At 39.6% G+C, this 26,015-nt stretch overlaps 1 protein-coding gene across 1 annotated transcript in view; it reads right to left on the bottom strand.

Moving 5' to 3' along the window:
• The window catches only part of atrnl1a (attractin-like 1a), a 384,066-nt gene that overhangs the window by 265,545 nt on the left and 92,506 nt on the right, over nucleotides 1-26,015 (bottom strand). Inside the window, exons 11-18 of the mRNA XM_085182462.1 lie at nucleotides 22,466-22,550; nucleotides 19,818-20,029; nucleotides 16,765-16,883; nucleotides 15,488-15,604; nucleotides 14,379-14,511; nucleotides 7,392-7,579; nucleotides 4,636-4,849; nucleotides 3,859-4,050 (exon numbers count right to left, since the gene is read on the bottom strand). Of these exons, the coding sequence (XP_085038588.1) occupies nucleotides 3,859-4,050; nucleotides 4,636-4,849; nucleotides 7,392-7,579; nucleotides 14,379-14,511; nucleotides 15,488-15,604; nucleotides 16,765-16,883; nucleotides 19,818-20,029; nucleotides 22,466-22,550 (1,260 nt within the window). The remainder of the gene's footprint in view (nucleotides 1-3,858; nucleotides 4,051-4,635; nucleotides 4,850-7,391; nucleotides 7,580-14,378; nucleotides 14,512-15,487; nucleotides 15,605-16,764; nucleotides 16,884-19,817; nucleotides 20,030-22,465; nucleotides 22,551-26,015) is intronic.

The raw sequence follows: 26,015 nt of genomic DNA, 5'->3' as shown, positions 1-26,015 counted from the left end.
GTTGGGGTGGGTACAGTTTCCTCTGCGGTGGGGTAGAGTGGGCTGCCCCGGGTCCTGTGGGGCTTGGCGGTGTTGCTGCCGTAGGCCCCGGTCTGGATGGGCCTGGGCTCCCTTGCCTTGGTGGATACCAGAGGACGGGGGTGCATATTGGGGTCAGCGGGGGAGCTGGCCCTAGGGAGGGACACCCTCCCCTCCCTTCTTTTCCTCCCCATCCCCGTCTGCCTCCCTCTTCACGCTCCACCACACCCACCCACACAGGTAGGGCTTTGGGGTGCGGGTGTGTCACCAGGGTGCAGGGGAGACATTCCCCCCCCCTCTGTCCTCTTCTGGCCACCTGTGCCTCAATTTTATCTCACAACTTAGACATCCACATTACTTACACTCTCATAACACACACATATATATATATATAGGGCCTTGAGGGTGGGCACGTTAACGGCGTCCAGTAGACGGTCTGTGTATTCAAACCTGCCTCTGGCGCCGGTGCCCACCTCTCAATTTTAAATCCATGTAGACATTGAGGGTTCTCGGGAGGGGCCGTGCTAACACCTGCTGCTCTCTGGCAGCAGCACCATGCTCTCCCTTGTTTTAAATACACTTTAGAGCAACACGCAGCAACACTACACTTGAGCGGGAGGAGGGAGGTATGGGGTCTTAACACACCCCTGTTCTCTGCTAGCCATCGGGGCGGGGGGGCTGGGAAGAGATGCTGGCTGTCCGATTGGCCTCCCTGCTGCTGCGGAGCCTGGGGCGGTCTGCTTGCCTCCACCCCGGAGGGAAGGGTAACATCTCTTGGGTCTGGGTGCCGTTTCCATCTCTGGGGGTGAGGATACCTGGACCCGGGATATAGAGTATGTTTGGGGAGTGTGATTGTGTGTACATGTCCATTTACGTTTATTCCTGCGTTGGGTGAGTGCTGAGTGTTTGTATATGTGTGCATGAGGGTGGGAATGCATGTCTGTGTCTGTGTGTGCCTGTTTGTCTGTGTCTATATGTCAGGTCGGGTCTTAGACTTCACCTCTCTGGGAACTCCAAGGCCCTCCAAAGTGTGGAGGCCTATCTCCCCTCACCACACTCCCTGCCGGTGACTGATGCCCTCAGGGGTCGGTGCGTTGGTGGTTCTTGGTGTCCGGGGCTGGGCGCTCAGGTATGTACCAGCTCACTCCCGGTGACTACTTGGCGGGGCCTGGCGCCTGCTGCTCGGTCAGGCCTCTTCCGGGGCGCGGGGGGCCCTCGGGCCTCCGGCCTCTGTGCCTGTGGCTCGGTTCACTCTGGCACAGCTGGCTGCCGGCAGAGCCGGCGGGCACGCCGGTGCAGCCCCCTCTAGCTTCTGCCCGGTGGCTACTGGGTGACCCCTCATCTGGGGATCCTTAGCCCTTCCCATGAAGGTGGCACGGATGCCCCTCCGGTGGTCCTCCTTGGGCTCTTGCACTCTGGGGCCTCTGGATGTCTGGGGCCTGGATCTCCTCCATGCCTGCTTCATGCCCTGGGGGACGGGGCTATGGCTCTCTACATCCTCTAGCAGACCATTACATGGGGAAACCATTTGAATACAAGCGCGCCGATCCACACAGGTGTGCACATGGGTGTTCACTATTCGTAGACTTAAATCACACCTTTCTTGGCTGCTACTTCAAAGCACATTGTGCGCTGTCTGTCCTGCGTGCTGCACAACAACATTCAATATTTAGTATTTACTGCTGTTTTCACTTAGCTAGATTAATGCGATGGTGTTGTGTATAGTATGTTGCATTGTTTTGTTTTTTTTTTTTGCTTGTTTTCTATTCTTTTTCTCTCAACAGGTGATCCCGGAGATATTTTTTCTTCCCCCCTTTCTCACTGTCCCTCTCCCCTTCTGTTTTTCTTTTCCTTCCTCTTTCTTTCTCCCTTTCCTATCCCTCACTCATGTCTGTCCCGTCTGTAACAACTGAAAATAAAATAAATAATAAAAACAAAGGTCGATCAAATGGACCAATACGGCAATGCCATGATGATCCATTTGGCAAAATAAATCCATTGGGTATCCTTGTTGGTCTTCAGACAACAATTCTGACGGCTAAAGAACCAAATGGGACAGGCGGAAAAAAAAAAAAAAAAAAAAAAAAAAAAAAAAAAAAAAAAAGTCACTGTTGTTATTTTTTTTTATCCAATATTCCTAATAAATTGAGCTTTTCTACCCAAACTTCTTCTTCAGGTCAATTAAACTGCAATTTCTATTGTTTCCCTAGATTTTCTGAGTTACAATAGAATAGAATAGAATAGACCTTTATTATCCCATGGATGAGAAATTTCGGTGTTACAGAGCTCTTACAGCAAGAGAAAATAAAATGTAAAAGGAAGACACAAGGTGGTCCTATAATCCCTATGTGGTCTGCTGGCTGTTGCAAAAGTACAACCTAGAGTACTTACCCAGGTTTTGGACCCAGGATTTTGAGTTACTGTGAGGATTTGGTATTCATGTATTATTTATCAGTTTATTATCAGTTTATTATTGTTTGAGTACTCTGGATGTTTGAATATTGTTGGGTTGTGTTTGAGAATAATTATATTTCATTTCTGTATTATTCACATTTCTTGTGAATCTCAGTTGTGGTGATATAGTCTTTAGTTGATCTTTCTGTCCTTTAGTCTCTTGCTGCTTATTATTTTATAACTTCTAGGGACAGTTCAATTATGTGATAGCTTGTATTTTGGTTCCCATCTTGTTGTTTATCTGTACTAGTAGTAATAGTTACATCTTCCCTGGATTTCCATTTACGCCTTAATGCTTAACCCTCTGTCTTGTTTGTGTTAGCCTGGACAAACCAACCTTTCAATTGAAATGTGACCCAGAGTGGATGAAAAGTCACCTAAAAACCTGACCACCTATACGTTTAATTTGTTGTACGGAATTCACCAAGTTACTTTCCCGGTGAGACTGAGGATTTAGAAACTCCAAAAACGATTAGGAGCCACGAAAGAGTCACAGGGCTCAGCCATGCTAAGAAACCATCTCATCAGAAAGCAGCGGTGAAGCTGAACTATACCATCCCCAGGGAGAGGTTGTATATCAGAGAAATGTTAAGAGACAGCAGCGAGGACTTCATATTGAGTGAGTCATGTGTCATTGTAGGTGATTGATTTTCTGCCCTGTAGCTACAGGAGAGTTGGCGCTGCCCTAGTGTTGGTGCGTTTGAGTCAATGTGTGTGAGAGGCTGATGGGTAGCATTGACTGCTGATAAGACGGTCGATGGGAGCCTGGAATGACTCTGTCCACACATCGCACTTTGGTCTCTTTCCCAAAGGTATGAGTAACAGTTTTTATCTTTTGTTTATTTGTTTGTGTAGACATAAACTATCCTGACACAAAGATAACATACAGCAGAGTACAAACATTCAAAAATACCACAAGTTTATGTTTTTCTGGCATGGCTCTACACTCCAATTTGATTATGGACAAACATTATACCTGACCTTTGTAACTTATTTCTCCCAATATCAGTAACAATTTTAAACCACTGAGACTTGTACAAGAATCCAATCCAAAACTCGCGAAAATTAAAGTAATCAAATAAAAAGTACTAAAATTTCTCAGTTTAATAAGAGCAAAAAAAGAAAAATAATGACCCATTTTGAGTAAATATTCCTCTAAATAAATAGGAATTACAGACAGTAAGGAATTGTTCAGGCTACGTGTAAAAAAACAAAACAAAAAGCAAGCGTGTAAGGCACCGAGCACACTAAATGACTGTGATTTTTGTTCTTGCACGTAATTACCTATTGTTATACTTATAAGTCTACCTGTCAGATGAATAAAAGCAAAAAACAATATAATATTTCCCTCTACAGTGATGGTAGCAGCATAGTAAAAAGTCTCACCAGTACAATCCTGGGTCTGCCACTCCAGACACTGGCCGTAGGGGAAGGAAATGACATACGCAGAGGAGTCTACACAGCGCTGAGTACTTCCACACCACATGCACTCCATGGCCTGGCTGGTGCAGTTGGCACAGCTGGTGCGCAGAGCACAAGGCGTCTTACAGGGACGAGCACTCTGACTCTGAGGACTCCCTGAGTAAGGGATAGACAGCACCGTGGTGGGTGAAACATTAAATGACCTGTTAGCTACATTTGTTTTGCATTCAGTGACATCCAAATAGTAAGATAGTCAAACTTGTGTTTTTACAGCTACACTATTTTATAGATCTGGAGATAATATGGCCATCAGAACATAGATACACTGTGCTCATAAAGGGATGGAAATGGGTCAGCAACAATGCGCAGGCAGGCTGTGGTACTTAAACAATGCTCAAGTAATATTTAGGGGCCGAAAGTGTTTCAAGAAAATATCCCCCTATGACCCCATGACCCTACCACCATGAGCCTGAATGGGCAGACTACTCAAATTACTCTGACCTCTGTAAACTGTAGAAATGGTTGTGCAAGAAAAAGACAGCCGTCTGAACTTCAGCAGATTGCCTGGAACGCATCTACATGTCTAAATGCATTGGGTTGCTGCCATATAATTGGCTGATTAGCATTTTGCACAATGAGCAGATGTTCCTAATGAAGTGGCTGGTGGGTATATGGTTTCATTAGGTGCGCCAACCTTCAAATACATTTTTTCCTTTTGTCTTTCTAATCTTTTTTTCTCACCAGCAGGTTTTTCACAGATCAGGCCATCAGTGGTGGCAGTGCAGGGGTTGGCCTTAAGACCAGCCATTTGAGCTTGTTCCAAGTAAGCACAAAAGCCTGAGTCACTGGGCTCTCCAGGTGACCATCGCAGGGTGGTGTTGGTGAAAGGCGATGCATCCTCCCAGCCCCAGTACGACACATTAATCTTCCTCAGGCCAACCCATGGAGATAACATCTGTAGAAGCAGAAAGACACAGGTTTGAATCAGTCAGTGACTGACTTTATGTACAACATAAAAAAAACCTTAAACAAACCATAAACAAAGCTCTGAATGGTTTAGGAGCAAAATACATCAGTGACCTCCTGACCCAGTATGAACCTTCCAGATCCCTCAGGTCATCTGGATCCGGTCTTTTATCAGTTCCCAGAGTCAGAACCAGACATGAAGAAGCTGCATTCAGCTTTTATGATCTTATATCTGGAACAAACTCCCAGAAAGCCTCAGATCAGCTGAAACACTCAGTTTATTTAAATCCAGGTTGAAGACTCACTTATTCTCAGCTGCATTTGAATAAAACACCAAATCCACACTTTTAAGCTTAAATTTCAAAACTTACATTTAACTACTGATTTTATCTACTGTTCTGATTTTATCTGTTTTGATTTTATCTACCGTTTTGTTTGTTTGTTTGTTAATTAGTTAGTTAGTTTGTTTGCTTGTTTTAATCAATTTTAAATCATGCTTTTTATTTGTTTTTGTTTCCAATGTCTCTGTAAAGCACTTTGAATCACCTTGTTGTTGACTTGTGCTATACTTGCCTTTTCTTGATATTCTGTTATGTGGAATTAGCACTGGTCATTAACTTGGGAGAAAGCTGACAGTCCTTGTGATGTTACTTGATACTGTTTCATATCAAAGAGAAGATCCTTCCAATATTTTCTTCAGAAGTTAACTGAGCAAGCTTTATTCATAGTTAAATATAAACTTGTTTCTGGGGTGACAAAGATGGTAAAAGTCTCCATTCATGTTCCCTACAATATTTTATAAACTCTTACTCTTACATAGACGCTGCCCTTTAGAGAGATAGCTGTGCTTCTGTCAGATTCATCAAATCAAAGAGTATAAACACGATTAATCTTCATCCTGTTTCTTTCATAGCAGGTCACGTTATGCTTTTTATCACCTAAGCAAGAAGCACATAGTAATTTAACTAAGACAACATCTACTTTGCCAGTGTCGTGTTTTCCATTAAAGTGGATCCTAAATCAAACCATCTGCAAATGACTGTAATTACTATAAAAGCACAAACTCATTCAAGATTTCAAAAAGGGCCAGAAATTACGGCAGCTGATTGAAGTGTAGTTCAGTGAACATTTGAATTATCTGCCGACAAAACGTGTGACGTGAAAGAATACTTTCCCACAGCTGTGATTCATTTCATTAGATAAATTCAGGTTCCCAAGAGTACTGTGACACTGCATTTATATGTCAGCAAATGCATATTTTCGCACGCCTTTCTATATCTGCATGTCTAGTCAGCTCCTCCATTTGAAAATCCTTTGTAAACCAGATGAAAAGAAAAAACCTTTCTTGAAGGCGTAGTAAATGTAGGTTGTGAGATTTTGATTTATAAATGTCAAAAAATGAAGAAAATTAACTACATTTGTACCCTCCACTGTTTGTGATGTTGGATTCATCATGAAATGTTGTCAAGCATGTCAGATTCTCATATGGAGTCCCTAACATGAGCATTAGAAGTGAACATTTCAGTGTGACGGTCATTTATAACCATGCAGTTTGTCTTTGTGCTCCATGGTGGGCTTAGAAGGGTTTTTTTGCTTTCTAAATGGCCAATTTCCATGGTAGTCAAAACACTAAACACCCCAATTAGAAATATCTTGAATCTATGGAAATGGCTGCTTCTGTTAATGATTAGTTGCTTGTGAGCCTTGCTGTGTGATGGCGAGAGACACATTATTTGGCATCCAATGATAAATAATGTATGGAGGCAGGTTTGTGTACACATGTCACAGAATGGCCACAATACACAAAGTTACACCTGTGTCAATAGCACGAAGATGGTGGCAGTTGTAACCTTAAGTTAATTTTGCTTAATCGTAGACCAGACTCATTCAATTTCCTGAAGATAGACACAAACAACTGAGTTGATCATTTTATTTGGATGATCTATTGGAAATAATTACATCTTTTCAACACTGGCCCTGAAGTGATCTAGCATACACTTTCAAACTTTTTCATGCAGTTATAACAAGCTTCAATAAGAAGGAATGCCACTAAATTTGGCCTGGTAAAACCTCAGGTACATCAGCTAAATTTTTAAAAATATTTATACACAGAAGATTCATGCATTCTTCATATGACCAAATTAATAAAGATAACTATGAACAATAATTTTTTAAGGTTGTGACTACACATCGTTTTAGTCAGGAGTGCTAAAGATGATTAAAAACCTAAATTATTGGCATTCCAATGTAACTTTTTTGTAGAATACACACAGACTTGAAGAATATAGCTTTCACCAGGAACCTCTATTCTAAAGTGATAACCTACATCTGCTTCCACGCTACTCTTTCTTATGCTTATCATTCCAAACATGTCTAAAACTTGGATTTATATCTTTGCCCACCAACATATAATGGTGCATAAACAGCCACTGCTATTTTATAAGGCATACAAGTGGAAAATAATGAATACCTGTCACTGACATTGTTTGCATGCCTGTCATTTCTGAATTTACTGCATGACAACCACCCACCTTGTCTTGTAGCTGATATTTTTGTAGCTCTTCCAGAACAAAATTGACCTGTTTGTCTGTCAACAAAGAAGCAATATTTCCTCCAAGGTTTTTGCAATAATGCTGGGCATTGTCATAGCTCTCTCTGCTGGAGTTGATCCTCAGGCAGACCTCGCCAACCTGGTGCCAGCCATCCCCACACAGCTGGCCTGCATACAAAAACACAGTACTGTTTTTTTTTTCCTTCGACTTCATTTGTACTATGAACGTTCATGCAATAATCTGTACATTATAAAAAGCATAAAAATGATATTTTTAGTGACTTGTAATCCTCAAATTTTCATTCATTACACAGAAGAAAACAAACAATATGATTAATAAATAGATGTACAGATATTACACATTTGGGGTAAAAACAAAAACCTCAAAGCAATACCTTAGATTGAAATCATGTCAATCTTTGCATTTTAGAATTTTCCACTTTCAGATATATATTAAGAATTTATTCTGCTAATGAGTGGCTTTTGACGTTTAGCCTGTTAGCAATTTGCATGCTAACAGGCTACTGGACCTTTAGCATATTACCCAGGCTTCGATTTAACAGATCATTAGCATGTTAGATAGCATTGCAAGTTAACATATTTAGTAATTAAAAGCAGCATTTTAAAAGAAAAAGTTGAAGGATAAGAATCTTAGCAGGCTAATGAACTAACTTCCTTTGATATTTAAAGCAATTTAGCCTCTTTTCTACCTAAAAAGTGAGTGTCATTTGTACACCAAAGCATCATGTAGACAGCTAGCTTAACATGTCTAGCATAAATTTGACAATCAGCCAGACAGCAGAGAAAAATCACATGAGCCAGTTTCCCCAAAATGACATAGGCCTCTTCCTAGACCAGGGGTCGGCAAACTGCGGCTCTTTAGTCCTTATACTGCGGCTCCGGGTAGTTTGGGAAAATAAATTAGAAGCATTTAGCTTTAGTGTATTTTAGTGTATTTTTTTTAACTTGTAGTTCTAAATTGGAATATTATTGTGATATTGAAATATAAAAATAAAATTGTATTTTTTTATTTTTCATCGCTCAAAATAAGTGTCACACTCACGGAAGCCGGTGTACCCGCCGAAACGCCGTGAATTTATCAAGACTTTTCGACCCCAGATGGGCCAATTATGGATCTTCGGATCCACATTATGTCGGCAGCTATTCTCCACCGTGAACTATGTTAAAAACAAACACTGCTCACGCCTCAGTCCTGGCGTTCCATACACAGATGACAGTTTACAGTCCTGCGTAAAGATGAAAGTGACCTTGTACAGCCCCGATTTGCAGACGCTGTGCGCAGAGGTTCAGGAGCAGAAGTCCCATTGTAAACATATCACGGCAGACCCGACGATGTTTGCATGAACACGCTTTTCAGCATCTCTTTATTGACCACTTTTCACACACGGTTGCTGTACGCATAAAGCTGGCTGTAGCTTTTCAGCTCACAGTCCGACAACACAGAAAGAGCACAGACTTTAAGGCGGCGAGGCGTGATTGCGGGTGCCGCTCAGGTGCGTCCGACTCCCATGCAGCGGTGCTGCAGACCACGCCCCGCCACACACATTAACCAGGTAAAATACATATTTAGGCAGAATTTTGCAAATATCTATTTTTCATTTTTTAGCAGCATAGTGCTTTTTTTTTCAATTATTTTTTAAAAGTCAGGTCAAGGCTCTAAAAGCCCAAAGGCGATATAAGGGGGGCGGCTCACAACAGTTTTTGTTTGCTGGATCATTTTAGTTCAGCTGGGTGTCTTTCCTTTTGTTATATTTCTTTAAGAGCTCAAAATGTGTTAATTACAAAAATAAAATGGATTTAATAAGCAACACACCTTAGTTGTTCACACAAAGCATAAAGGTAAAAAACAATATATACAGTGTTATCTTCATTTTAGACGTCAAAAAGTATTTGCAGCTCCCAGTGTTTTCTTTTGCGTGGAAACCAGGTCCAAATGGCTCTTTGGGTGTTAAAGGTTGCCGACCCCTGTGCTAGACTAACACATTTTATATTAGAGATTTATTTTTTTTGCAACAATGCAACATCAAGGAGGAGGCGCAAACAAGAAGAATGGTGTAAGCCTTTACTTGGATGTAACTGCAAGTATCATTAGTCAAGCAGGCACCTAATTGATATCCTTCATGCTGCCAGTTGAGGGTTGGTATTTAGACCAAGTCTAATGAGGAGCAGGTGTGCAAGTTAGCTGAGAGTCAGCTGAGACCAAAGTGGGATCCTCAGTGAAGATAAGTGATGGACAAAGAAGTCACTGATACTGGAACAAATGTGATGGCCTGGAGAGTAAACTTTTCTGCCAGAATAAACAGATGACTGAACCACATTAAAAGAATTTCTTCTGGCTTATGAGATTAAATATTTATGAAGTTAATATTAGAGGCTGATGTAATTGTTGATTAATGCTGTCTTAGATTAAAGCAGCAAATTCTTGCTTTGTACAGACCTGACAAATAGGATTCCCAGGAGTTAACAATATGTCGCCCGTAGGATAAAGGAACAGGACTGAGCAGAAGTGGAAGATAAATTCGCCCATAAAACGCATATGCACTCATTGTTCTTATCGGGGTCACTAAAGTGTCTTGTGGGAGACTATAACAGCACAGAGGCCGTTCAATTAGCCAGGATGAAAGGAAAGAATAGCCATTCAGTCTCCAGAGCACTGCTGTTTATTTTGGTCTCCAGGACTGATTACATTCACAGGCCTATAATGGCTTCCATCACCAACCTTTCCAAAACAGAAAAGAAAATACCTGCTCTCTTTATTTATTTATCTTTTTCACATGCAATACGTAGTACGCAATAATTGACTGAAACAGGAGGAGAAAGTAAGATTAAGGGTTAAAAAGGGGGAGCGTAAGAATAAACAGATTGACTGGGTTACAGTCTTTGTGTAAAAATCAGACATAAACATGTTGGACCATTTAGAATGAGTCATAACATGATGTCTAAAGAAAAGGCCACTGCTGTCATGGTGTTAGAGACAGCTTTAAATAACCCAACTCTTCTTAGCCATCTCCACATAAAACTCCAGGAAAACAGAAGCTTTGTTTCGGCCTCAGCATGTTAATGGACTCAAACCATAAAGAAATATCTTATTTATTCTGTGTGGTCTGCAATGCTTCATGCCAAGTAGCATAATCTTGCCTGTGGACATATAAATACTAGAGAAGTGGCAGGATGGTGAAGCTCCAATGGTGCAATATAAGAGGGTAGCTGCAGAATACTATCAGATGCATGGAAGATGCAAATAGTCCATTTAAGCTTTAAACAAAATACAATCACAGCCTTAGTTTCCCAAATCTTGAAAATAAACATACCATTACAAAATTATACTACCAGAACCACCAGAAAATGAACTGCCGTTCTCATCATTTGGATAATAAACCAGTGTGAAGTCTCCACTCCACCAGAGAAACATCCAGCCATAGTCTGCACTGGGATACGACATTAAACTGCAAGGAAATGAGTCTGCTAGTGCTAGCGCTGCTAACGTTAAAGCACACTTGATAAACTACGTATATTTGTGAAATATTATGCAGATGATTGTGAGGGCTAAATTTTCAATGGTAATTCAAATATATTTCATTTATTTAAAACTGTAATTAACAGTTTTAAATCATACTGAGGCAACAACTGTATGGACGATCTTTAACTCAAGCTGCAACCTCAGCAGCTAAAAAACAAGCCACTTCCCAAACAGTTCCCACTGAGTCCGAAAAACAATAGAAAAAAATAATTAAAAAACCATAAGTTTAGAATTATTTGGGGATGTGGGTAACTACTCGACTGTACACAGTACGTTAATGCCCTTGCTATGTGGCACAAAAAGTACTAACCAGTTATACTAATTATTAGGGGTGTAACATACACAAAATTCACGGTTCGGTTCGATACTTTGGTGTCACTGTTCGATATTTTTTTGATACAAAAAAATGTTCATGCCTTTTTAATTTGTCATTTATTAAAATTATAAATATATATTTTAACTCAAAAGTACAGTTTTTAAATTTAATGTTGCTGAAACAACAAAGTAATAAAAAAATAAATCTATCTGATCCAGAAATCACTCATTTTTGGAAAAGAGAGTTTATTACAGAGAAATGGCTCTTTCCAAAATAAAAGCTATACTATACGCTTCTTCTGGGCTATATTCTCAGCAGCATATTAAACATATCAGGTCCCATAAGGAGAATCATGTGCTAACGGCTGTCTAAATGACTCGGGTAAAGTTTGTAGCATGCGCGCTTGTTGTTTTTGTCTGCTTCCACTTGTCTTTGCACAAGGATGATGTGGCATATATGTGTAGTCATATTCATTGTGTTCCCACTAGTGCTGTCAGCGTTAATCTCGTTGAAATTATGTTAACGCCACAACAAGGCAAATCTCCGTTAACGAGCTACTGCGATCGCCCCATGCGCGGGGCTGGACTCCCAACACGTTAACGAGCTAACTGCGCTAACACACTAGTTCCCACCAATGTAATTGAGCATTGCGTGGCACATCCAACATACTGTTTTACTTTTGTCCATGACGGGCTTACCTTCAGGGTCATACGTCACATGAAAACCAAAATAGTTCCAAACGCCAGATCTGAATGAGGGTGCGGGAGGTTCAATTTGCCATGTTGCAAGGAGAGCTTAACTTCTGTCTGCTAGCTTGCCCTGTGCTCAGTGAATCTGCGTTCGACTACTCCGCCTAGGCTGCACTGTCGAGCGCAGATCCACTGAGCGCTCAACACAGACAGCATCGTCAGAAGAAAAGTTGATAAAATAAATTAAAAATTTTGTATTGTTTGATACATATGCGTACCGAACCGAAAGCACTGTATCGAACGGTTCAATATTGATACGAGTATTTTAAATCCTGATTAAAAATCTGGCACTGCCATGTTAAAGGCATTATACTATCTTTATAGCATTAAAAAGTATTTTTACACCCTGGTACAAAACAACTTTGGCCTCTATGGGGTCTTCTCTCATAACAACTGTATAGTTGTCTCTTCAATCTGGATACTGGAATTAAGGGCGTGGGTATTTAAATGACACTGAGTTATGGTCAGTTGAATTCTGCTAGGCCTCACCTCTGCTAAGTGTAGTCACTGAATTGGATCCATGGGCCATGTTTGTGTCTTTGGTGTTTTTGGTGCCATTTTAACCCTGATTTACAAATAAATTCTTTACAAATCCTACCATGTGAATTCATGGATTTTTTTTCACATTCTGTCTCTCACAGTTGAAGTGTACCTCTGGTGCAAATTACTGACCTCTGTCATCATTTTAAGTGGGGGAACTTGCACAATCGGTGGCTGACTAAATACTTTTTTGCCCCACTGTACTTTATCTTTTAGCTATATCTGTTCTTAGTAACTTTGTTCTTATATTCCCTTTTATTGCTGTATAATTAGTGCCCTTAACCTGATGACATATGTGGTACTTTGTTAATAGTCTTTTATTTATTGTCTTAATTTTCCTGATTTTATTGTAAAGCACTTTGGTGTACCACTGGTCTTTTAAATGTGCTATACAAATAAAGTTGTATTGTGTATATATACAGTCTGTGGTTTAACCTTTCTAGGGCTGTCACACTGACAGAATTTCAGTTCAATAGTGAAAAAATGTTCACAGTATTGTAACATTTATAGAATATTTATAAAAACACTGTAATAATGCTCTGACTAAAATTTATCTATGGTTTTATTTTGTACTTGTTATTTTCAAGATCTAACTCAAATGAAACGTGCATGTTGGTAGTGAGACGTTTCTGAACATAATTGTGCAAATGAACAATTACCAAATTATTTGACATTATCCTATGTGCAATATTGACACAATATTGAGTACACGTTTATAATGAACCCCCCCAACCTGATCCATTAGCTTGAGCATAATTTTGTTTTTCTGTTTCACAGACCTAGTCCATTAGTGGTTCTCCTGTTTAATGGACTGCTAAATTAGTCATCGGGAACATTCCTAGTTAGTCTACATTGTACTGTCATGAAAAAACTTGATATTTCTGCTTCGTTTTATCCAGTTTCAGACATGGGTTTGAACTGCAAATGAACAAACTACCACATTCCTGAGTAATAATCAAGTTATCAAACTCTATTATCCCAGCAAAACATAAGGGCCCGCCATCTTCGGCTTAAAGCTAGTACAAGTTCACAAGTCTTTGCCCATGAACCCAGCAGGTCCTTATAACACAATAAAACATGGAACTGCATCATTTATGGACTCAAGTAGCAGGAGTGTTTCCTGTGCCCCTATGTTTGCTAGCAGTAAAAGTCAAAGTAGGAGCAGCTATGGCTTTAAGGCTGCACAGCATAACTCAAACTTGTTAGTCATCCAAGGATTCATATTCAGAACATCCAGTAAACACTTCTAATTGGCCTACTTCTCTATGCTGCTGAGTGCAGAGCACATTTCTCAAGTGTGTGCATGCTTCTATGTGTGTGTTCATACTAATCCTGTCTGAATGTCTGCTTGCCTGAATATATGAGGGTGTTTATTTGCGAAGACCACTAAGACTATGCCACCGGTTAGCGTGGGAACATGCAAAATGTTTTGTCTTACTTCACAGTATGTTTTATATGACACACATTTCAGTAGTTCTGAAAAAGTATTGCAGTCACTTCAGGGCGAACGCTACACTGTCGTAAATATCATCAAAAAGATTCACAGTGCATTTATAAAACAGGTTATCCACGCGTGCATTTGTGAAACTCTTTATGTAAATAGAGCAGATTCTCAAGGCGTTCTCATTTTTGCTGCATATGGCCTCAATCTGCATGAGGAAGCAGATTAGAAAGCAAATCACAAACATGCTGTGCAAAGACTTTGCAAAGCCGGGTGAAAAAGTTTTTAGATTAACTTGGAATAAAATGAGCTTCATGAATTTAACTTGAGGTACTTAATTTGTTTGCTACTATGTTACATGCACGAGTGTTTCTCCTCACCGGGCAACGCCTGACACTCCTGCTGCTGCGGCTCCCACTGGCAGTTGACGTTCAGCAAGCAGCTCCTGCAGCTGGCCAGCCTGAAACACTCCAGCTCTTCCCTGCGCTTACACCTGGATGAGTCTCTTACCGTCTTCAAACACACACACAAAATAACAGGAAATAATATCAGTCGGGCTAGAGTTCTTTGAGAGTTTTCTCTTCAACAATAAATACAATAAAGCTAGAGAATTCGATATAGTGTGCAACAAATGGTGAAAATAAAGTATAAATGGGCGTGATGATTTAAACAGCCAACAGAACATGCAGAGTGGAAAAGAAAATCAATATGCAGGACACCTTATACTGAGATGTAGTTTTTATTCTATATGCTGCACAGTTACACTGCAGCAATTTTAGCTATTGGTTTCAGAACAGAAAGGAAATTTGTTTTTTTTATTTAAAAGTTTCAAAAAAAATCTAATTTGATCAGGTACCAGCAAAGTGTACTTTAGCCTAAAAAACAAAATCCCATTTTCTGCAAAAGGATGACACATCTTTATATCCATGATTGCACAGCTAAATACAATCCTGACCTTCATTTTTTTTAGTCCACCAATTTCTTAGCATATTAAATAAAAAGTGATTTCTATGAAAACCTTGAAGGTTAGACAAAGCGCCAAGGAGAGGCCTTTGCTCATGTCCTGTTTTCATGATTTTTGCTTACGTACTTTGAGGATTATTGAGGGTACATTCTGTTTTTCTGCTCCTGAAATGGCATTAAATGGATGTGTCATTTGGATTGATTCAAAAACAGACTCGTGTTCAAACAAGCATGACGAGTCTTCTATGATTCTCTTTATTGCTTACAAATTATTATTATTATTATTATTATGATCAGTAACAATTTCTACATCACTCAATGACGTGAACAGCTCCTCACAACATAGTGTTCTTTTTCCTCACACCATTTTTAGTACCACTTGTTGGAGAAAGAAGAAATGCATGAAATACATGCAAATGTGTACTTATATTGCCCCCCAGTGTCCACATAATCTTAGGGGCTACTGTGACCTGTGACCTTGCAGCCCAAACCTGAAGCTTAACAGGAAGTGTCAAATGATACACACATGTCCCCTTCTCCTGGCTCCGTGTTTCCACAAGCTCAGCTGATGTTCAGACAACATGGACGGAGGGGGAGACAGAGACAGAGCGCCGCCATGCTGCTGGGCCAGCTCCAGAGTCAGCTAACACACGAACACAAACAGCCATTCACAGATTCAGATCAAATCCAGCCAAGCACGTAGACAGAAAGAAAGCAACAGATAGCCAAACACACACAAAGCAGGGTTTAGATTAAAAACAGAGACCGTGAAAGAGGAAACAAAACGAGCAAACGTAACAAAATAACACAAGAAAATATTTATAACAAGTTTAATTTCAGCCCAAAGATTACTTTGCTTTTTTTTTTTTTTTTAAATGTTCATTTTGATGCTTCAGAGAATAAAAGAAAAAACAAAAACCTTAAATGAGCGTGTGTGTCTGTGTGATCATTTAAAAAGACCACACTGATTGGTGTTGATTGTTTTAAGATTTTACATAAGACATCGACAGCTTCTTCCTTTAACCAGTCATTTGAAAAGACTGAAAGTTTTCAGCTATCGCTCAACAAAGGATCGTTTCCAAATGGCTGAATCTCCAATCCGCCACTCATTTAGCTTTTTCTGAGTGCAATTTTGGTGACAGACAAGGAAAAACCTCAGGCCTCAGGAGATTTATTTATTTTTTAAATGCATTTTCTTTAATGGTCACTTGAGACTGCAAAAGCAAGTCAATCCGCACAGACTTGTATGATAAAATGTCAAATTTCACAGCTCTATAATAACTAAGTGGGGCATTTTAGGCATGGCCAATTTGACAGGTGTCCCAAATTAGGCAGCTGGAGGCAGGCCTTGCTTTAAATACTTTGGGTCATTACACTCGACCTTTCCATTGTCTTTAACGTTTTATTGAGTAATCTAACATTATGCCTTGCTGTGAGATACAGACCATCCAAGAAGTTTCTGCTTTGGTTTTGTTGAGTGTTGTATGTCACTTAGCTAACTAGCAAATGTGTGTGTTCCCCTATACAGCTTATGGATGAAAAGCATACAAGCTACAATTAGCTGATTAGCCCTTTTTATCCAAATATAATTACCTCTATCCATATTTTATACTTTCTATGGTGCCAAATTGCATTGATGCTCAACCACTGACAGAACAGTCTTTGCACTTTTTATGACTTCTAGCATTGTTGGGAACCAATATGTTAAGTATTCCATCAAAGATTGAATTCAATTATTGTACTATCAATACTATACGATAAGGTTTTCCATAGATATTTTACTGATAGTCAGTAAAGCCTCACCACAGTGCAGTTGCTTGAGGCAGATATGCACTTCCTGTCCTCACACCACTGACATCCTCTTGTGTTGGCAGTGCAGCTCGCACAGTCTGAGAAGCGGAAACACTGCTCATCTGTACTGTCTAAAAATGGAGAACACAGACAAATTTAAAAAACATAAGTACATCGGTACAAAGGCAACAAAGACACCAGGTCACAGCCTTTTTCCCCCTAATCTGTATTGTTACTGTCTAAATAAAGTGTATGGACAATAAAATGCTTTCATACTATTATGGACTGAGCATAACTCGTACAGTTTTACTTTCAGTAATCGATTTCCACTTATTGAAATCAGCCAACAAATGTTTCAATGTTTGTTGGTGATTTGACTTCTTGACTAGCAAAGATGTAAATGTGATTTTCATGGAAATGTCTATCAGTTAGTTAATACATACAGTGCACAGAGTCATCAGGTGAACATGTACAACTACTTAAACTATTAGGGCAGTGTAAAATAAAATGTATTACCATATTTGGATGCAATAATCAGGAAGCTACCAAGTGACAACTTCATTAGCTGAAAAAATCCAGCTTATTTTTGTACAGGTTGTACTCAGGCTTTAAGTTTACATTATTAAGTGGATGCCTTCTTCTCTTGTCTACCAGTCATTTATAATAAACATTAAGTGTATTTACTGCCTGTTCATACTTTTAATCATAAGCTTTTAAAATAAATTTAACATCTTATTAAAATTACACTGAATAGCTGAATGATTCATTTGCTTAATGATAATCAGGAGCTAGCAGCTGATAAGTTATTCCCATCCAAATATGGAAACTGCCAAAAATCTCCCATTTTGCAGGTCTTCTTACTTTTTCTATTAAAGTTCATTTCTTTATTTATATTTAATTATTTGGGAGGCTTAATTGTTTAGGTTTGTCCCACATGTTTACCTGAGTTGTCTACGTGTCTTTGCGGTCGTCCATTATTATCTTTCTCCACAACCAGACAGGTTGCTGACGACTGGACACAGTCCTTTTTTCCACTTGTCTTCAGCATCGATGAACGCACACCACAGAGCATCACTTTGTTTTTGACAGTTTGACACTATAATGGACATTTCTGGCTTCAGTAATGTAGGTTTTTCATTTCCAAACCTGTCCTATGTCAATCAGCAGTACCTTTCACTAGTTCACTTACCTGCCTCAAAACTGAGGTAAGTGTAACTTGGAACCTGCCAATTTTTTCAGCTAACATTTATTTTCACCAATCTACAAGTCGCTGAATTTCACAGCCATTTCATGTTACCACCACATCGTTGGTCTCTTCCTGTGTTCTCTGACGTTGGAAAGTGTCAACCTGTCTTGATAGCTCAGGGAAAAGCACATGGATGACTCAAGAGTGAAAGTTCAATTCCTCCAATAGGCAAGAGATATTTGGACCCAGAGGTGATTAGTGGGCACCTAATAAGTTCTTACCAAATCTCCGTATCAACATTTAAACTTTATCGTCCTACGCATTGGGGATTTGCAGACCTAATACAGGCTACGTTCACACTGCAGGTCTTAATGCTCAATTCAGATTTTTTGATCAAATCCGATTTTTTTGTCTGCTCGTTCACACTACAAATAAAATGAGACAGCAAACGCGCTCTAGTGTGAACGCTCAAAGCGGCCGCATGCGCAAAAGAAGACGTCACACACAACGCGCTCTGTTTAGACCCAGAGCAAACAATATTGTTTGACTGATGGCCCTTAATATAAAGACTTCGGACTTTACGTTTCCCAATTTTTGCTTTAAGTTATTTTGTTATTTACATAATAATGTAAATAACCTAATAATGATCCTTATTGCTGTTTTAGATGAGCGGTGCTTCAAAGGATAGTTGCAGATTTCTGTCAGAATCTGCAGATTATACAGTACAAATAAAATGTTCACGTTTCTCCAATGTTGTCTTCCCAACAGTTTCACTAACATCTACACTGGATGGCCAGGGAGCGTTCGCGATGTCTTCTCTGGCGCTGATAATTGGCGTCTGTCTTGTGTCGGTGACGTAAAAGACGGATTTAATGCGACATGACCATCAAACAGCAGTCGCTTTCTAAAACATCGGATATGTATCGGATTCAGTACCACATATGAAAGTGACCCAGATCGGATTTGAAAATATCGGATTTGCGCCGTTCACACTGTCATACCATGATCGGATATGGGTCAAATAGGGTCAAAAAATCGGATTTGATGCGCTTTCGCCTGCAGTGTGAACTAAGACTGTTTCAACATGCTAAACATAGATTGCACAGGCTGGCAGTAGAAGAGATGATCAGTGTTCACAAGGCTGCTGGTTTGACTACATGCTCTTTTTGAACAATAGTTTCTATAATTTATTATTCTGGCCTCAGTAAAGAACACATTTTAACCTGTTATTGGGGTTTTTTTTGGCGTGTCATTTATCGCATTACCCAGGAAAGAAAATTGAAAATGTAGCATTTAAATTTTAAATAAATGTTCGATTTTATTTTATTTTTATGGACATTAATGGGATTTGTGTGCTTGGGATGACACATAAATGTTGTCATGGGTTATGAAGGTTAGATAAGGTGTATGTGAATTGCAATGAGCAGGCTTTTAAATGCAAACCCATTGATTTGATCTTTTAATTCATTCAATCCATGTGGGCTTATGCTCCATTTAAAACTGACAGCAAAATCATTTTCATAATTACTTTCTACTTAAACCTCGAGCGAGGTGCCTGAAGCAGAATACCTGGAAGAGCTACCGCATCTACATCTGGTTCAGACCGATCCTAATTACTTTGAAATTAGGTAATTGTTGCAGTGCTGACCTTCTGTTCCTGTAATTATGAATTGCAAACATACTTCAGAGCCCTCCAGAATAATTACGATTCCTGTGAAAAAATAAGCCTTCTGGGAGTTGCACTTGTGCTTGATTGTGTGGTACATTTCAGGAAAACTATGTTGACATGGCAGTGAAAATATTTAGACTGAAACAAAGAAACAGATGCATATAAATGGCAAAGGATTTGCTCGGTAAACAGAAGCTCGGCATAACATACCAGGCTGAGCAGGGCAGAACGGAGCAGGAAAAATGTGGTCGAGTGGTTTCGGCTTCCAGGGGACACATCTACTTTTCGCCCAGTGACAACGAACGCCTGGCCTGGCAGCGGCGCACAATCCTGGGCTAGAGAAGGCCTGGCAGGATGGAGGCGTGTAAGCCAGCACGTCGTTCAGAAGCATACCAGAAAAGCCTCCAAAGATGTACATGGAGCTGAAGATGGAGAAGGGACGATTATACAAACTAACAGGAAAAGAGAACTTATACAGACAGCTGTGGAAGGAAGCAACAGCGAGACACTACACGCTTTACACAGATGAGAAATGCCTCCAGAAAGGAGGAGAAAGTTAGAAGAACACCTTTAAAAATAAACCTGGACTTAGGTGGTGGTGAGAGGGGGATGAAAAAGAAAAGCTGCTATTTTGAAGCCGTCCTTGTGAAGTTCAAAGCTGACATTTCTGAGCTCAAAGCTGACTTTTTGGTGGGTAAATGGTGTTAACAGGTCAGGCTGTCATTTCTCAGGCCAGCAATAAGTCAGTCGATGAAACTCCTGCAAACATTTAAGTATCACAAAGCTCTGATATTTATACTTTCACTATAACTTTTTCTATTTCACCAAACAAAATGTCTTGTAGTCTCCGATTGTCTGGGACTGATGTTCGCAGATTCTTTTCAAGAAAATCAAAATCTGTTTTCAGGCTAAACCCTACGAGCAGCAAGAAATGCTCAGTGCATCAACGGCAGGGTTTTCTTTGTTGTATGTAGCTGTAATAAGTAATTTGAAAACCACGTCTTTCTAGAAAGCAGAGCCCAAAGGCCATTCACACATCCGCCTGCGTGTGAATGAGGGCACTGAGAAAAAGTTAGAGGAAAAAACTGGAAATGAATATAGGTCTCGAGGTAATGAAGTGAAATACACGTGGACATATATATATATGCAGTATCTATATATAGAAGGTGCAAAGAAAGTTTCTGACAGAGTGTAGCAGGAGAAACATCCACATACAGGCGAGAGCTGAGGTGGGAGATACGTAGTTTCTAAACAGGGAGCTTCAGAGGAGCAGGCGGAGGAAGAAGTGACAAGAGAAGTGCCAACCAAAACTAAATATAAGATTGAGATAAAAAAAAGATCAATCCATAAACAGTCTACACAACAAAACTATACCTGTCGAGGAGGAAGGCAGAGGCAAAATTCACCTGAGACGCTCGAGATTTGAAGGACATCACAGGAAGACATCAAGGAAATGAAAAAGCTGTGCTGGAGCGTCACGCATTGTGGATAGATGTGGTTTATTTGCATGAATGTAATTTGAGCAGGAAGGCTTGCTCTTATATTTTTCAAAGGTTGAATATCACTGCTGAAATGTGCAAAGGACGATTGGTAAAGGTGCAGATTTATGATTAAAGTGGCACTTTTACAAGAAAAACACTTAGGAAATGCACGTTCATGCATGTTTTGTGAACCAAATCGCTTTATTTCAAGATATACTCAGAAAAATGAAATACTCTGTTACCTTTAGTAATACGAGGGCTTCTCCTTCCAAAATTACATTAACCTCAGAAAATATATTACAAAGAACTTTCTATCAAAGTTTTACTATTGTCAGTGTTGGGGAGTAACGGAATACATGTACCGCCGTTACATATTTAAAATACAAAATATGAGTAACTGTATTCCGTTACAGTTACCGTTTAAAAAGGTGGTATTTAGAATACAGTTACTTTGTTGAAATAAATGGATTACACGGCGGTACTTCCCTGTTTCATATTGTGGCGGGTCAGGACTGTTTGGGTTTTGTTTGACAGCTACGTTCTGTTGTTCCAGGCGGCAGCGTTACGGTTGCCATGGTTACAGGGTGACGCTCTCTCTCTGCGTGTTTCCTGGGTGAGAGAGCGCCTGTTGTTGTTGTGCTAAGCTAATAGGCAGAATGCTATAGGTATAGCTCTAAAGAATGTAGCATCATAGGCAGTGTAGTCCGTGCTGCAGGGAGAATGGACTGCCATACATGTTATTTGTCTGTGAGTGAGGGAGGGAGGGAGAAAAAGGGAAAGTACGAGCTGTCATCCAGCAAAAATGGGAGCTGGAAGCATGTAAATATAATAATAACCACTGCAGCCAAGAAGAGAGCCTGACGAGCCCAGTTGTAAGTAAGCTATTAAGACTCGACTGTACACCGTGTTCGTGTTTTCCTCAAAAAACAATAAGTTCTGTTGGAGCAGCCTTTCAACGCCTCTCTCTGTCTCTGCTAGCAAAGTTGACCCAGACAACAAAGTAAAGCTAGTTTTCGGCTACGAGCCGACACAGAACCCACCGTATTAGCCAGAGGTCCCTTTACTACGGTTCGGAGCCGCGGACCTTCAGTAACAGTAATAAATCACAGCAATAGTACATTCATGTAGTTGTAAACAGCATGATAATATATTAAGTAATCCAAAGTATTCAGAATACGTTACTCTCATTGAGTAACGTAACGGAATATGTTACAGAATACATTTTGGGGCATGTATTCTGTAATCTGTAGTGGAATACATTTTAAAAGTAACCTTCCCAACACTGACTATTGTATATAGGGTGGAAACAAGAATTAGCCTGATGGAGTCTGGGATTGGATCAGTTAGGGGGGCGTGTTATGAAAAGCAGAAACTCACCCGTTGCTAACCACAGCAGAGTGTCCAAAGCGGTTGATGTCCCGGTGCAGGCCTGGTCTGGGAAGGACAGTCCACTCATCACAAGCTGAGGACGAGCACATGCAGACACACAACGATGTTTAGGAATATAATCACTCGTGAGTGTGCGCTGCTATACTGCTGCAGCGTTTGAAAACCAAAACATAAACAACCCACTTATTGAGGAAGTGATAATGCACTGCACAAAATAAACAGACAAAGAGCTACTGTGAACATCACTGTAAGCAGGAAAAAATACAGTTTTCCTTAACTGGTAATGCTAACGATAATATACGACTGGATAATATTGTCTTCTTTTTCCCCCCATGCAGTTATAATAGAAGAATAAGGAGAACCATACGTACTGTATGCAAGAGCAATGAGCAGTAGAGTGTGACCCACAGCTCAACCCCTTCCCCCAATTCCATAAGAACTCATTACCATAACCTTCTCACATCGAATTATGGCGATAGAGAGATGATAGGGGAGATAATGTGGGAGCTGACTTCATAAAACACATCATGCCACAAATATGATCATAAAACAGCCTCCTCTCTTTCTCTCTCCCTCTCAAGTTATCATTGGTGCTATTCAGCTCTGTGTGTTTTACTATTTGGATTTTACAACTCGCTGATGTTTTAATGACCCCTACATACTCCCATTATATTAATATGGAAATGACTGAGTGACTGAATGTATGTGTGTGTGTGTGTGTGAGTGAGATAGATGGAAAAAGAGTCCAAGTTGTGAGTGTAAATGTGCCATTTAGCTATAGACGCCTTTCCCTAAACACAGAACGCTGGTCGAGTTGAGGACACCAGGTTGCTAACGACCTCGTTAAGCGCTGTGCTAATTGGGAGCGCTTGTTTAAGAGCGAGGGATGCCACAGATGATGCGGTGACGGGACAGACAAAAAGAGGTTATTCTAATCAACGCCAAGAGCAATGGGTTCATAATAAGCAGGGGTTAAAGGTCAGTCGTATTAACACGACAAGAAGAGTGATGCTGATGGAATCAGGCCGCTCTGAAGAACGGTGATTGTGCGGCTAAATTAAACAGCACCGGTTTGTAGGTGTTTAACTCCTCAGGTTTTGTTTTTAAATAGGTTAAGTTTTAACCGATTTTTAACCTACCACAGCAAGATTAATTAAGTCTTTTTGCTCGAGAAACTCAAAAATCATTAAAGCGAATAAGTTGTGGGCTTTGAAACGACCTCCCTGAGGAGATAATCTGCGACCTCCTTCAAATCACTTCTAAAAACACATTTTTACAAACTCACTATTATGTGATGTCTTTTTATGTCCTTCCAACGGTTTTCTGTTAGAATTGCTTCATTGCTCTTATTTATTACCATTTAAAGTCTTTTTCTTTAACTGCTTTTAAACAGGAAGCTCTAATTTCCAGCTTTCTGCTGAAATTCTGGATTCGGCTTTGCTAGTCTGTCAAAGCACTTGGCAAAAGAACCATGTAAATGGAATTATTATTTAATATTGTTTGACAAAAAGACTGATGAATAATATTTATGAATAAATAAAACTTAGGGTTTAAACAATGAGAAGCAGGATACCAGAAGTTTATTAAAAGAAGGGCAAACAATTCATAAGACAGCTGTTATTAACACGAGACATTTTTACTCCAGTCTGGAGATTTATCCTTGTAGCATCTATTTCTAGAGCTTTGCACACACACACAGCTGTTTGTCAGCTCATGTTTAATATAACCTGCAAGGACCTGAATCAAATTGGCACCTCTGCCTGGGTAATCATCACTCCGTGTGGGATCCAGGTGTGCACAACTATATGGCATCTAGCATCCATCTGAAGCCTGAGGCACATGTGATGCTAAAAGTTTAAATATTTTTCACTTGTGGCACTTGGCACTCTGAGCACCGAAATAAGCTTAGGCACTACAGGGAATCAGCAGTGAGGCAGGAGTTTGTTTCCTTGAGAACTTTCCAAGTTGTGCTGGCTGCAGAATAAAGCAGCTGACGTTTATCTTCGATATTTTATTCACTCGTTTTGCTCCAGAATTAATCATTACAACCAAAACTTCACTTGAATTTGTGCATCAGAGTTAATAAATCATGTTGTTAGTACTGAATATACCAAGGTGCGCTTGGTTTGTTATTTTCTCTGGACTGATTTGATGTTACTGAAGTCAGTGGGAGAAGAGAGCGGGCCCATATCTTTTAAATAAGCAGGTTATTATTAAAGCTCTATTTTTAATTAATCCGCAAGACAATTTTGACAAAATGTCAACAGCTTCCTACATTAATATTTCCATGTGTGTGTTTTTTATGTTCACTTTATAATATAATTATTAAGAATTAATAGGCCTTGCAGTTCTTGTGAAGCCAATAAACACCCTCGGAGACCTGCTGTATGTTTCATGTGATTTAGAGAATCTACCACATGAAACAGTCTGCAAGACACATAACTGCTAAAATAAGCAAACTAATAACCAACAGCATCTGAAATATATAATAAAAAATAATAAGGTTTTGTTGTTTTGTGGAGTTCTCGCTTTTGTTGACCGAACCGTCCCAGCTGTTTGTAATCTGTGCTCCAATAGAACGATAGAAAACAGTAAACAAGCAGATTTGCATCTCTGTGCTGCTTCAGGCAGCCCAAGGTAAACAGTTTCAAGCCCTCTTCATGGTGAGAGGACAGACTTCTGACTGAACGCTTTAAAGTTTTCTTCTTTTTGTTTTTGTAGGTGACTCAATGTTGTGACTCCACCTCTAAGGGAATGGATAGTAACAACTACATGGACAAAAGATGGATTTTCTAACAAAGCAATAAAATAAAATAAATAAAATCTGAGGTACTAATTCTATTAAATCCTAAATGGACAAAAATATTAAAAGGAATTAGCAACTCTAATAAAAAAAGTATTCTCATTTTTCCATTTTGTGTCCCGTCATTTTCCCTTCCCATATGGAAAAGATATATATAAATCTTATAAAGTTTGTATCTGTCTTGTGTGAAACTTGTATGAAAAGCATACAAGAGTAAAAACAGATATAAGATCCCTTGAAAAATTATATAATGAAACTTGTATGTTTTGGATACTTACTAAAACAATATATGAAAGTAATGAGAAAGTGGCCACTTTCATGAGTAAATCATGTAAACCTTATATGATTTACTGATGAAAGTGGCCACTTTCATGAGTTAAGTCATATAAGTTTTTACTATTTCTTTTCCATATGGGTTTCCTGTGTCTTCCAGTTTGACTGAATCTAATCTTTCTTTATGACAAGTTCTCATTAATTTGGGAAACCCTGACGAGGCTGGGAATGGTACCTAAAATGGATATGCTGTTAAAAGGACGGATGGATGGACTTATTGTCTACTTATTGTTTGAATGACACATTTCAGCTTGTGGCATTTTTAAGATTTTACTTCTTGAGGATCAAGAGCTTCCCCATGCACCTTGGAAGTAGGAGTGAACTTGTGCTTGAAAGCTCTACTCTATAATATGTGGAACTATGATTCGTGCATGTGAATCAAGAGCCTGATTGTGATGATGA

Source organism: Neolamprologus multifasciatus, chromosome 13 (assembly GCF_963576455.1).
Source record: "Neolamprologus multifasciatus chromosome 13, fNeoMul1.2, whole genome shotgun sequence".
In the NCBI taxonomy this organism is placed as follows: domain Eukaryota; kingdom Metazoa; phylum Chordata; class Actinopteri; order Cichliformes; family Cichlidae; genus Neolamprologus; species Neolamprologus multifasciatus.
Note: the sequence above shows the minus strand (reverse complement) of the source record. Positions and strands in the feature narration are given on the sequence as shown.